We start from the raw sequence: 14,592 nt of genomic DNA, 5'->3' as shown, positions 1-14,592 counted from the left end.
GAACGGCTCAAATTACGTCTGAAAGAAGTGCCCTGCACTACTTTTGACGAGGCTGTATTTTTACGCGTCGTCGTTTTGACAGCTGTCAAACGACGACGCGTAAATGACAGGTTGTCTGCACAGTACGTCGGCAAACCCATTCAAATGAATGGGCAGATGTTTGCCGACGTATTGTAGCCCTATTTTCAGACGTAAAACGAGGCATAATACGCCTCGTTTACGTCTGAAAATAGGTCGTGTGAACCCAGCCTAACAGGCAGCCTGTCGGTATAATACTGACCAGCATATTATACGTAAGTAGTGCCATGTACTATGTAAGCAAGAAAACGATCACATGCTCAACTCTTCTAGTAGGACTAATTCATATTGGGGCAGATTTACTAATACTGTCTTACACTATATACACTTTGATAGACAAGGCAGTCAGAAAATTTGCCAAATTTAAGTGGTGTATGCTGTATAATAAATTTGTGCATTTATTTAATCAAAAATGTATGTGTAGCCCAAAACGGTACCAATGAGAACTACAGCCATCCCGCAGTGACTCATAGGAGCTGTATACCCAAAATTGTAAACTATTATTAAATTCGTTATTTTTCAGTGCAGTTATTTTAGATGTGAATGAGCAAAAACAAAAAATTAGTCTAAGTACATCTGGCCCTATGTAGACCTGACATTTAGTAAAAAACCCATAGCAGTAAAATGCAAATAATTTGTTAAGCGTATTCTTATTTAATTAGTCGTATTTTGTGCTCTCCGTATGGCTGACTTTGAAATCTACAGCAGCTCAGATCTGCTGTAAATTTTTGCCAGAGTGAACCCCACTTTCTGCCGTAAATGTTAATAAATCTTTGCCCCTTTTTTAAGCTACACCCCTTTTTTAACAAACTCCAGATACCGCTATAAAAAATAAATAAGAAATCGCGTTTTTGGCCCAAAATATTTTTTTCCGGTTAAAGAGTGGCAGTTCATTGACGAGAAGTGACCTTTTGTTGCTTGTTTTGGGCTGGGAGCAGTGACGCAGGTCTCATAAGCTGGAAGTAAGAGGAACTATGTAGTGCACACTTTGTGAGGGCAGGGCCAGTCTTTAAAAGAGTCTGCCAGCATAGTATGACTGGTGATTGTCGCCGGCCTCTATTTCTTCCATCAGAAGGATGGAAGCTTCTCAGCACGCTGATTCCATTGACACCAGCACCGATGCCAAACCGGTAGTCGCTGGTTGGAGTAAGTACCTCCTGGTTCACCTTTATTTATTTTTTTTGGAGGTCTACCTTTGCGATCTACAGTTTCAAGCTGTCCCATTTGGCCCCTCTGTAGCCCCAAGGGTCTTTACAATAATCGTAGCAGAGATGTCCCACATTTGGGAGAAGGACATTGCAATTATACATTACTTCGATCAAGTTCTTCTACAGCAGATCAGAGGAACATAGGCGATCCTGTCCAGGCTGTAAATTGAACAGGGAAATGTCCAAACTGGCCCCTAGTTGACAATGTACTTTTCTGGGGATTGTACTGGATTCTTCGTCACATGCTTGGTTTTCCCCCTTTAGAAAGACCCATTAAGTCAGATCAAGCGTTCAGAGTTTACCTCCCTCAAAGAAACCTTTCCTGCAGGCGTTAATGTCTTTTGGTTTGATGACCGCATGTATTCAATGGGTGGAGTGGGCACAATATCATCTGAGGGATCTTCAAGCCCACATTTTTTGCAGTGGGACAGGTCACTAGGTTCCTTGAATCCACCCAGTAAGGCTGCCCCTTCAGACATTGCAATCTCAAGCGTGGTGGGTGAATCCAGAGAACTTAATGGGTTATTTTTAATGTAGACGTCTATGGCATATACTGTGGATCTGCCATAAGTGTTTGTCTACCAGCTCTGGGGCCTGCACCTATATCGAGAACGGGGATCACCCAACTCCTGTTCTGCTGGTGAGGCTGCTGCAGATTCCAGGCTGGAACTTTTTATTTGAAAAAAAATAAAATAAAAAGTGTGTCCAAAAACAGTAATTTTTAACAGGATTCAAAAACCTAATATCAACGGGGCCTAACTCGAAACGCTCTTCCTATAATAGTTAGACACATTTTTTGTTTTTTCTGTAATCTGTTTCTAGACCACATCCTGCTGTCTTGTTGATGCTCTCTAGCCCACACTACTTACTCCACGAGTTGACTAAAATAAAACCGGCTGGTTTTTAGAGGGGTGGGGGGTGGTGTTTTTTTTAATTTATTTTTTCCTCTTCCCTTCCACATGCCTGATTTGCTTTGTATATGGTGTAAAGTGCCTAAACAGCAGTGTTCACCACCTTGATAACATTGCATTGTATTTTGCATACTCCATTGTATTGACGTGTGTGTGTGTGTGTGTGTGTGTGTGTGTATACTACCTATATAGTCTTTTGTACACTATTTTTATGTGGATGACATGCTTATATACCATTATTGTTTTTAGTACAGAGTGTTGTAAGCTTTATTTTAGGAAAAAAAGTGTTATTTTCATCTGTGCTGTGTAAAAAGTTCAGTATCAGATGGATAGCACTTAATTCAGTCAAGAGGAATGAGTGATCTGTGGCTACCTGCTTCTGCAGGAAGAAATGATCAACACCTATGTAGCACAACTTATCTCTATAAGGGGGGATTCACACGAGCGTGTATTCGGTCCGTGCGGTTTTCAAGTCTATGGGGCAGTACAGACAGTCCGTGCTTTTTGCGCAGCATTTGTCTGCTGCGCAAAAAGTGCGACAGGTTCAATAACTCTGCGTATTTCGCGCATCACGCACCCATTGAAGTCAATGGGTGCGTGAAAACCACGCAGGTTGCACGGAAGCACTTCCGTGCGAACCGACTGAAACAGCGCACCAGCTGTCCAAAGGATGAATGTAAACCGAAAAGCACCACGTGCTTTTCTGTTTCCGAACATCCAAACGGAGTGTCTTTGCGATGAGCGAAGCCGGACAAGCGAACCGAACTTCACCGGGTTCGGCCGAACTCGTTTTGGCCGAACCCGGCAAAAAAATTATCGGTACGCGACGTCAGGAGATAGTCACTGTCCATGGTGCTGAAAGAGTTAAACTGTTTCAGCACCATGGACAGTGACTTCCGATCCCAATATACATGAACCTGTAGAAAAAAAAACGAAGTTCTGACTTACCGATAACTCCCGGCTTCTTCCTCCAGTCTGACCTCCCGGGATGACAATTCAGTCCAAGTGACAGCTCCAGCCAATCACAGGCCAAGCACAGGCTGCAGCGGTCACATGGACTGGCGCGTCATCCAGGGAGGTGGGGCCCGATGTCGAGAGGCGCGTCACCAAGGACGCGTCACCAAGGCAACGGCCGGGAAGTTCTCGGTAAGTACGAACTTTTTCTTTTTTTTCAACAGGTTTTTCGATATTGTGTTCGGCATTCACTGTCGAGGGTGCTGAAAGAGTTAGCTCTTTCAGCACCTTGGACAGTGACGGGCGTCGACTAGCCTCATCTCTATGATGGCGGCTGCGCGAAAATCACGCAGCCGCGCATCATACACGGATGACACACGCAGCTGTCAAATGGTTTTTGCGCGTGCAAAACGCTGCGTTGTTTGCGCGCGCAAAAACGCAACGTCCGTCTGTATCTGCCCTAATGGTCAGGTTCTATATATCCTATTGTGGTGATTACTGTTCATATAATCCATGTTAGAAAATAACCACACAAAAAATAGGAAGGGACCCTTTATTTCCCGAGTTCTACCGCCCCCATCTCCCTCATAAACAAAAATGTAAAGATAATTTCCAAAATCTTGGCGGATCGCCTTTCCTTGATGCTCCTGGACCTCATTGAGCCGACTCGGGTTGGGTTTGTACGAGGTAGGGCAGCGATCACAAATATTAGGAGGGTGTGCTGATAGTTCTTGACCGGTTTAAGCTTGAGCACAGGGGCTCTAGTAGTTTTAGACTTCAAAAAAGCTTTTAATAATCGCTGCCGTGGCTAGACCTGGTCCTGGACAAACTTCAACTGTGGGGTAACTTTAGACACTACCTTAATGTTCTTTACGCTACATCAAATGTCTCTATGTACTCACCTGCCCATATTCCGTCCGTCCCCCATCCCCCCCAACCCTACAGTAGGGCACCAAGCAGGGCTGCCTGCTATCCCCCACCTTTTGCTTTTTAACTTTGTAATTGAGCCACTCTCTCGTGTGTCGGACGAGTCATCTGCTTAGTGTAGCTAAACGTTTGACAAACTTCTGATGTGTCATAGTGACATGTCAGAAGTTTGGATTGATGGGGGTCTGAGCACTGAGACTCCCACCAATCGCTAGAACGAAGCGGCAGGCGTGCTCGTGTGAGCACTCAGCCGCTTTGTGTCCGGCTTTTTCCGGAAAGCCGATGCATCGGAGTACGGGCTCCTAGACTTTCTATTGTATCGGTGTACGGACTCTTATTTCCGGAAAAAGACGAACTGACACGACGTGGCTGAGCGTTCACACGAGTGCTTCTGCCACTTCATTCTAGGTGATTGGTGGGTGTCTCGGTGCTCTGACCCCCACCAATCCAAACTTCTGACATGTCAGAAGTTTGTCAAACGTTTAGCTACACTTTTAAGGTTGTACGGATTGACTTGCAGTAGCTGTAAACTGCCTTGTTTGTGGGCTATATACTGCCATTTATTGCACACCTAAGAGTACTGTTCTCTTACATCCAGAGCTTTGGACTATCACCAGTTTTAAGATTTATCCAACCAAATATGAACTCTTGAGCCTACATGCCCTCACACATGAAGAGTCTGCCACAGTAGGGATGTAGGAATCCAGATTGCATTCCCTTCTATAAAATCAAGATCGGGAGAACTGCAGACTATATTTTCACTCTCCTTTTATTAAAAAAAAATCCATGTGGAAATTAGACCATGGGCACACGATTATTCTCATGAGCAGCTATCCCCTGATTGAGCGTTTCTAGACTTTTTCATACCGCTTGCAAATTACCCACTTATTCTTTTAAAAATTACAGATGCCAAGGCTCTTTACACTGCATGTATGAAATTCCCATGAGCAGGGAAGAGTCTTTTGGTATCTTTGACCAAACTCATGCTACCTAGGGAGGCATACATTTTCCATAAACTACGGGGTACAATGTAGTGTCTGGGGAGACCTATCCTTAACTGGGAATAATAATTTGAATAATGTATCAAATACCAGTTGTAAGTAGCTTTGGTCAAACCCTATGATCCAGTAGCCTTCTTTCATATCACATACTCATCACACTCCAGTGGCAAGACATCCTATAGTTAGTTATACATGAGACAATTAATACTTGGAAAAAAAAAAAACAGGTTTGGCTTTTCCTTCCAGATCTCAAAATACTTACTGTTGTAGGATTCTAAGGCTGGGTTCACAGAGTATTTTGACGAGTTTTTTTGACGTGGAAACGGCCCGAAAATGCCTCCCATTGATTTCAATGGGAGGCGTCTTTTTCCCGCGAGCGGTAAAACCGTCTCGCGGGAAAATGAAGCATCATGCCCTATCTTCGGGCGTTTAGGTCTCTGACCTCCCATTGACTTCAATGGGAGACAGAGAAATCGTATTTCGCAGCGTTTTATGCCCGCGGCACTCAATGGCCGTGGGCTAAAAGCGCTGCGAAAATCGGCGTGCTGGGAGATAAAAATCTGCCTCAAACTTCCAAACATAATTTTGAGGCAGAAATTCCGCCTGCAAAAAACTCTGTGTGAACATATAAGTGGGCATGTCCAGCAAATTGTTTTTGACCTGGAGGCAGAAGGGGATCCATACAGTAAAACAGGGATCTGCAACATGTAGAAGGGGTTTCAAAGGCCCTGAAAGTACTTTTGCAGGTCTCTCCAGTAATCCGTTTTTACAGTATTTACAAGTCAAATCCTTGTGACAACCGGCTTTGGAACTTTGCTACTGAAATGCAAACCGATGCATTTGATAAACTGGTCGGACATAGTCTCTTCTAAAAATATATTTCCTCTATATTAAATAAGATTAGGGAAAGATGGGGTTTGCTGGGTGCTCCAAATTAGATTTTCATCCCGAATTCCAGACTTTACCCCTCGAATACTTGAGTGAAGGCTTCTATTAAAAAGGACCGGTCAACTCTCGACGTCTGTTTTAGCGAATACTTGTATTCCCTATAAAATAAAAATTTTCTTAATTCTGCTTTCTGCTGTTCCTCTGTTTTTGCTCCTGAAAATGTATGCGTAAATTGACAACTGAGTGTTAACCTTCTGGTTGTCAAAGGGGCGTTTACCTACGGTTTGAGACTGTCCGCACAGTTTGGGGGTGCGTCCTTACGCATTGACCTTGTCCAATCAGTAAAAGCCAGTTGTGAATTTTCTAGGAGGAATGACAAAGGAATGGTGCAGTTAAGAGTTCTAAGAAAAGATGCTCCAGAACTGTTTCATGGAGAATACAATTATTTACTAAGACAGACATGTCAGAGCTTACAGGTCCTCTTTTAGAAATAAAGTCCTTAGTGTGGAATGTAGGGAATCTTGTATACCAACAAAGCTCATTGCCCAAAATGTGACCAGCCAATGCTAATCTTTTATGGTATATGGTTCTGACTGCTGGTGCAGAAATATTGGAGGATCGTGATGTTCTACATAGACATGTGGAACAGACCTCTCCAATTTTCTCCCTTGTCATTAATATTCCATTCTGTCGCTTCACAGGGACTGGGTGCCTAGACAGTGGGGAAATGGCCTGCGCTGATCTACTTTGGATCCAGTTGTGCAATAGGCACTGTTTGGCCACCATTACAACAATCTCATGTTCCTACCCTCTGTGGCTCACGTTACCTTCCATTTATAACTATCTGGTTGTAGATAGAATTGAGGATGAACGTCATAAAGTAATGGAAATGGCACGCTTGTGTTTAGGATCTCAAGCCTATCCCAGTAGGAGAACCGACCGACAATGACATGTCAATATACCACCTGGTACCACACTAAGAACATTAAGGAATCTCTTGGGACCCTAAAACAATCCTAATGAGTTCTTTGGGGTTCTGTGTGAAAACATACTAATGGAGTATAGTGCAAATGCTACACATACTAGGGATGCACGATGCATTGAATCTTCTATACTGTTTCGATGCCGTGCACCCTCAAACGGTTCAATACTGTTATTTCATGGGTTTCAATACGAAGCTGGGCGGCCGCACAGCTTAATATAGTAATACATGAATGTATGAGAGCGGGGCTGCGGCTGTGTAATACAGCCATTGCCCCGCTCCTGAGAAGTGCACGCGCAGTCAGAATGATGTGATGCGGCCGGCGCTGCACTAATGAGCTGTTGCACTGAAGACTGAACATGGCGGAGCACTGCAAAAGACCCCCGTTTTCTGTCTTCAGTGCCTGAACTGCCGCTCATTAGTGCAGCGCCGGCCGCATCACGTCATGCTGACTGCGTGCGCATTTATTGTTAGGAGCGGTGCAAGGGCTGTATTACACAGCCGCAGCCCCGCTCTAACGGCAGAGATAAGAGAAACCTCTCATCTCTGCCACTATTCCCCTGAATGCTGCGATCAAAGCTGACAGCAGCATTCAGGGGAAAATGAGAAGGGGAGATGCCCTTTGGATTGCATCACAGGGAATTCCTGTGACGCGATCGAGGGCCATACCATATATGGGCAGACAGCCCAGGGTCCATTGAAGGACCCCAGGGCTGTCTTACCGAAGTATGCGCTGACAGGAAATATGGCATTTCCTAACAACTGCCTGTGTACTATCCGTACACAGGCTAATGTACTGGCATATAGATAGGATATATATCTATTTTTTTTATGGCTTTTACCGTGTGGGTTAAATAATGATATATTGTAATGGTTCCGACTTTTACGGATGCGGCGATACCAATTATGTTTATTATTTTACTATGCTCTAGGGGGAAAATGGGAAAAGAGGGTTTTTTTTTTTAATTTGAAATTTTTTTTTTTGTTACATAAAAAAACCCACACTACTATTTTTTTTTTATTAGTCCCCCTAGGACTTCAACCAGCGATTGTTGGTTCGCTTGCACTATATACTGCAATACTAATGTATTGCTGTATATCGTGATTTTGACAGGCCTCTATTAAGCCCTGCCGGAGGCACAAAGATGGTGGACCTGGGGGCCTTCATTAGGCCCCCAGGCAACCATTGCCACCCCGCGATTGCATTGTGGGGGGCGCGATGAGCTGTTAAAGGGGGTCTCCCCCTCTTTCTAACTATTTAAATGCTGAGGTCGCTATTGACCGCGGCATTTAACGAGTTAAACGAGCGCGATTCCGCTCGTTACTCTGAAGTGTCGGCTGTAACAAACAGCCGACACCCGCATTGTATGGAGCGGGTTCACTCCGTGAGCTCGTTCCATACTTCCCCCTACCCGACTTTGGCGTATGTATACGTCAAATGTCGGGTAGGGTTTAATAATTTTCTTTATATAAATTAACTTTTTTTTTTATATTTCTGTAATCGTAACTTCGCAACTTTTAACCTCTGCAAATACATTTTTATTAGAAATGCTTTTGGAAAAATGTGTATCTAATTGATTATAACTTCTGTGTTCCCCGGCAGGGAACAGGTTAACCAAATCTGTAATCCATTATGCTTTGCGTGCAAAAACATCCCTCTCAGCCGGTCTCCGACATTGCAGGCGAGAGCAGTCTAAATTGCAGCAGGGCCAGGCAGATGTCGCCTAGCGGGCGCTTTGGGGGGAGAGTACATTACAGTGTCTGATGTCTGAGCAGGACACACTGCAGTACCAGCCCCACGATTGGGTTTTAAATAAATTATGCGAAGGCTGTGTTCACACTGATTTTTCTGCAGGAGGAAAATTCTGGCTCAAAATTCCGTTTGGGATTTTGAGGCAGATTTTGTCCTTCCTGCACGTCGTTTGCCGCGATTTTCGCTCGTGCCCATTGAGTGCTACGGGCAAAAAACTCAGCGAAATACGCTTTCTCTGCCTCTCATTGATGTCAATGGGAGCTCAGAGGCGTAAACGCGCGAAGATAGGTAGTGTCCCTTCTTTCTCCCGCGCCGCCTCCCATTGAAATCAATGCAAAAGCATTTTCGGCCGGTTTTTGACGAGTTTTGTGGACAGGGCCTTAGGTTGGATTCACACACGACTGATTGGACCGTGAAAAACAGTCAGTGTGTCAGCCGGCCCAACGACGGTGCATGTGAACGGGACTCTTGCCATATATGGACAGTGCCGTCAAGGGCTCTCCCAAGACAGGAGTCCCCGGCTTGAGATGCTCTGGCTGGGGACTCCGCTAGAGGGAGCCCCTGAAGTCCACTGCATGTGTTGCTAGACGTCAGGGACTCCTAGGAGCGGTATCCCCTGCCAGAGTTTGCAGACGCCTTGGCCGATGATTCAGCTCCTAGTGGGAGCTACAATGGTGCTATTTTCTGATGGGGAGGGTGCTGCGATCTACTAGCGGGTGTGTGAGAGGGGGGGGGGTGCGATCAGCGGGGTGGTGGTGCCATCTACAGGGTGGTGTGGCTATATACATAGGCGTCCTTCCCCATGGAACTGCTTTTCCATACTGTATAATTTTGTTCAGTACAGAACGGCAGTTCCGTGGGAAGGAGGGACACAATGGGGCGCAACTTGTCAGGCTGGGTGGACCAGGCAGTGACTATGCGGGGCGGAGCTTCCTCCTGCAGCACGGCGCCATTAAAGAATCGATTCAGCGATTTCTGCTAAAAACAAAACAAAACTGAATCTTCAGAGGCCTTACGGGTGAATTAAATAGATCGCCCAGTTCTAGTACTGCGTAACTTTCTGTGGAATTTTTTTACGGAGGGTGGAAATGACATCACCGGAAGAAGAAATCTCACCATCACAATGCATGAAATGATGCGGATTTTGTGCAGTGGATTGTCTGCTAGGTGACACATAAATGCTGCGGAAATTTTCTGCAGCAAATCCGTTACGTGTGGACAAGCCCTTATTCAATCACATGCAACATGGTCGCTGCGTTACATGTAAACCTAAGGAGCTGGAAAACACTGCAAATATGCCCTATGAGAACCCTGACGGTCTGTTCATAGTAGATTGACAGAAGAAATTCTTCACCAAAGTGGCTTGTGGTTGCTATTTTAGACATGTGTTAACTGGGACAAAGACAAAGTCAGTATTACCAGAAAGAGCAGCCGCAATGAGCTGTCATTTCTCTAGTGCAGGTTCTAAAATTGAAGAAATATTCTTTGCCATAGTCTGCTTAGTGGGGTCCCCCCCCCCCCCATACTGTGTTGTAATCTCGTTACTTTAAAATGGCATACAGGGCAATAAAGGGCTGGTATCCGTGAAACCCTGAATGGAAATGCATAGAAGTCTCTCCTTAGCAATATGTGTTTTCACTCGAATTATCTTTTTTTTTTTTTCCCTCCGAGCTGCCTTCTGCTGTCCACCAATTATATGCTTTTAATATTTTTCTTCCTGTATTCCCTCCCTTTCTCTTGTGTATGAATTCCCATACAGTTCCTCTGTTGTCACTTATTCATTCTGACGTTTCAGCTTGGTGACTGCTAACTGACCTCCTCTGACCGAAGGCTGCTTGCTTACACCCCAGTTGCTGGATCACAAGATGTCTCATTTTGGGAACCATTTTTGGGTATGTAATTATGCATGGTATATATTCTATATTTCTCCCTCTCTCATTTCCGTTTTTTTCTGTAAAAAGATTGGCATCCACAGGTGTCAGCTATTTAAGAGAAATAGAAGCATATATTACATGATATATATGTTTTTATTTTATGTTGAGGTACATGTGTGTGGTTTACTTTTATTATTTTAGGCAGCATATATACCAATATAAATAATTCTCTCCCACACACTTACTCAGATGTATGTCTGTTATTTATATACCTCCCTCCGACGCTTTCGTAATCTCTTGTCAAGTGTTCAAGCTGTGGCGGTGAGCCATGCGAGGGAGGTGGCAGCAAGCTGTTTCTTTGTGCTGTTTGAAACACCCTTACCAAACTGTTAAACATATAGCCAATTACAAATGGGAATACAGAGCATGATGGTTTTGAGCCTCCTTTTTTTTCACTTTAAATAGAAATGGTAAATGGGCTTATTCTCAAAGGCATGGACGGTTAGGCTAAATATGCAATTTAATTTATGTGACCGTGTTTAGTTGTCTATGGCACATGTTGTAAGGCTGGGTTTCCACATGACATGGTACATATGCTAGGATGTATTTCTCCCAACTCGATAAGCGCGTTACGCTTCTTCCGAACACCACCTCGTGGCTGTTGTGCAAACTTTACAAAATCACCTATGTATTTAATAAATTGGCGTATTTTGGAAAGCGCCATGTGCTCAATTAATAATCGAGTTTTGGTGCACTTTGCATTTATTGGACGAGATTCAACAAGCAAAGTGTAAATGAGATTTTATATCTTATTAACTACGGTGGAACACCTGGCTCCTTCAGTTTTTTTCACATTGAAAACAATAAGCAGGTAAAGCACAAAAAAACGCTGTATATGAATGCTTGTCCGTATCCTGCTATAAGGCTGAATGATATAACGTATTTAATTACTTGAAAACTTTAAGCATGACCAGCAAAACATCTTGTCCTTTGGAATACACAAAGTAATTATATTCGCTTCTATTTTATACTGCTAATGGGTATAAAAAAAAAACAACAATATTCTATCCAGTGGTGTAATTCCAGTGGAGGCAGACCGTGCAGCTGCTATAGGGCAGGTGGGCAACAGGTCTCTGGCACAATTCCCCTTCCCTCCTGGCTCCCACAGCCTCCTTTACAGATTCTGCGAAAATTGTACCAAAAACACAACCTGTGATCCATGCATAATTGGCAGCCGCAGCAAACCAGAGTGTAATGTAAGCTAAAGGGGATTTAAAACCCCAATCTCCCAAAAAAAAGTGTTTTTATTTTAGGACTCGCTGTCTTATTTCCAAATTACTGCATGCCCTATTTTGCCCCATTACAAAGGGTGAAAGCTTCCATCAAATTTGGATCCGCAAATGTGCCTTGTATGAACCTTTTATAGTTCAGTCTGTACATGGCCAACCGATGCGTAACCGGTTAGCTATGTACCGGCTGACCTATAATATAGTGCGTGCATATATGTAGTGAGCGTGTGTCTGTGTGTGAGCATATAGGTAACTGCTTTTGTAAGAGTGCGTGTATGCACACGTGTGTATGCTTGTATGTAGCGAACAGATATGTACTAATTTTATGTTCTGTTATTGTTCTGGGACACTGTATAGCAGTGTTTTTGGGCACTGAGTGGCTTTCTTATTCACTGGTGGGAGAAAGTTTATCACGGTGTGGATAATTCAATCTGCCCAAATTGTCCTCTGGAACCTTGAAAAGGCTATATAAGCTATATCAGGCTCTTCTTTAATTTCTTAAACTGCTTTGCTAGTATGAAAGCTGTGCTGTGATTGGTTTCCATGGGCAGAATTTCCCCCCAGTATCTGTTCTCTACTGCCTGCACGTGCAGCAGTGCATTGGGTTTGTCAGAAATGGAAAACAAACCAGATATGACACCCAGGAAAAGAAGTAATCAAAGTTTTGCATAAAGAGGGCAACACTAACACGAACATTGCTCATAATTTGCAGTGGTCTCGTCCTGTTGTGTCGTGGCTTGTAAAACGCCTGAATGACGAGGGAAACCCTGATCGGGAACCTAGGAAAAGACCAACACTGTCGCTAACTTGAGAAGGCAATCTTTTGCACAGGATCTGCACAAGGAAGTTACGTCTGTTCCCGGAGATAATAGGCCATTAATAACCGATCGGTAGTGGTCTGACTCTCGGCACCCCACTGTTTAGAGGGGTTGCAGCACTCGTACAAGCGCTGCAGCCTTTTTAGTGTTTAAATCGATTTGATTGCTGTTCACACTTGCACACTCTGTTACTTTCGCAGCGGCTATGCAAGGTATTGCAGCATAGTCCTTTTTAAAAATCCCTAATTGCCCCTTGAACTGCTGTTTCCGCATTTGCGAGTACTATGCGGCGCAGACTCTGTTCCATCGGATTGAATTCTCTAAAACTTAAGAACAAGTCTTTGCTAACAAAGGCAATTAAGAGTGGATCTCTAGTGGGCTTGCAAACATGCGGAAGATTGAAGACTGGTATTTCACTTCTGATGAAGGATGATTTTGTTTTGGCAGCGATGGACCACAGCTTGTTTGCTGCACCAACAATGAAAGGATGCGACCAGAGTGTTCTCAGCGAATCCTGAAACCTGCCCCTATAGTCATGGTGTGGGGGGGGGGGGGGGCGCTCTCTCACTGAAGTTTGCCGCATCCATTTTAGCTCAAACAAAACTTATGGGGACTATAATTTTTGCGTGGTTCCATGATATCAATGAAAACAAAATTAATCAATGTGTTGTAAGAGTCCTGAAAACTGCTTTTGATACTGCGCTCTATGCTCCTCGAACAGTTTAACTCCTCCCTGAGATTGGCGAATCTACCAATCACAGAGAGAAGGGTGGGGTGTGGCGTAGGGGAACCAAACATTAGTAGTAGTAGTAGTAGTAACTTTTCCTTTAGTCTGGCACATTACAATGGATGTGACCCAGTGTATAAGGTACTATTCCTCTTTAAAGTGTTTGGCTTACGGTCTATGCTGCCTGACCCTGTCCCTAAGGTTAGGAGGCTCCATTGCAAATTTCATCCTGCATGGAGTCGTATTCTTCCCATTTAAAACGACGGACAACATGAGTAAACCCACTAAAAGTCAATAGGTGCCGTTGGCTACCTCCATTGTAGGATTGATCTGGCACTGCGTAGTTTATAAACTGAAACTACAACACAGATGTGAACAGAGCCTAACTCATACTACCCTTTAGGGCTTATTCAGACGAATGGGATATACGTCCGTGCAACGCGTGTGAAAATCACACGCACCTATATTGGTCTATGGGGCCGTGCAGACACGTGCGTGATTTTTACGCAGCGTTGGTCCGCTGCGTAAAAGTCACAACATGTCCGTTCTTTGAGCGTTTTTCGCGCATCACGCACCCATTGAAGTCAGTGGTTGCGTGAAAACCACGCATGTCACACGGAAGCACTTCCATGTGAACAGCGTGATTCGCGCAACCGCTGCCAAAAGGATGAATGAAAACAGAAAAGCACCACGTGCTTTTCTGTTTACAAACATCCAAATGGAGTGTCGTAATGATGGCGGCTGCGCGAAAACCACGCAGCCGCGCATCATATGCTGCTGCCACACGGAGCTGTCAAGTGCCTTTTGCGCAGGCAAAACGCTGCGTTTTTTTGCGTGCGCAAAATGCACACGCTCGTGTGAATTCAGCCTTAGGTAGTGAAAAATTATCTTCGTGACCGGTTCCCTTTTTAAATAGAGACCTTTTTGGAGGGAGTGTAACAAGACAGTCTACTATATAAAGGGACATTGGTTAATTTCAGTCTTAGTCAGGTAGTATTGGTTTCACACCCTCAAAGGATTTTGCACTGAAAGGGAAATATCGGTGGCTTTTTTTTTTTTATACTGTTGGAAATGTCTGATTCAGTAAAGACCTCCTGGGACATGAAAGTACATCTAACTTTTTTTAGGGTTCACACTGGTCAGATATGCTGTGGAAAAGTCGGCAACGTATCCAACCCAGAA

At 44.1% G+C, this 14,592-nt stretch overlaps 1 protein-coding gene across 6 annotated transcripts in view; it reads left to right on the top strand.

Annotated features, from left to right (window-relative positions):
• Positions 1-14,592, top strand: part of LOC142648115 (F-BAR domain only protein 1-like) — a 226,121-nt gene that overhangs the window by 6,668 nt on the left and 204,861 nt on the right. For 2 of the 6 annotated variants that reach the window (XM_075825423.1, XM_075825424.1), the window contains one exon: positions 10,498-10,594. The exons of the other annotated variants lie outside the window; for them this stretch is intronic. In XM_075825423.1, the coding sequence (XP_075681538.1) occupies positions 10,568-10,594 (27 nt within the window). In that variant the 5' untranslated portion in view covers positions 10,498-10,567. The remainder of the gene's footprint in view (positions 1-10,497; positions 10,595-14,592) is intronic. 6 annotated transcript variants of the gene reach the window in all.

This window comes from Rhinoderma darwinii, chromosome 1 (assembly GCF_050947455.1).
Source record: "Rhinoderma darwinii isolate aRhiDar2 chromosome 1, aRhiDar2.hap1, whole genome shotgun sequence".
Classification (NCBI taxonomy): domain Eukaryota; kingdom Metazoa; phylum Chordata; class Amphibia; order Anura; family Rhinodermatidae; genus Rhinoderma; species Rhinoderma darwinii.
Note: the sequence above shows the minus strand (reverse complement) of the source record. Positions and strands in the feature narration are given on the sequence as shown.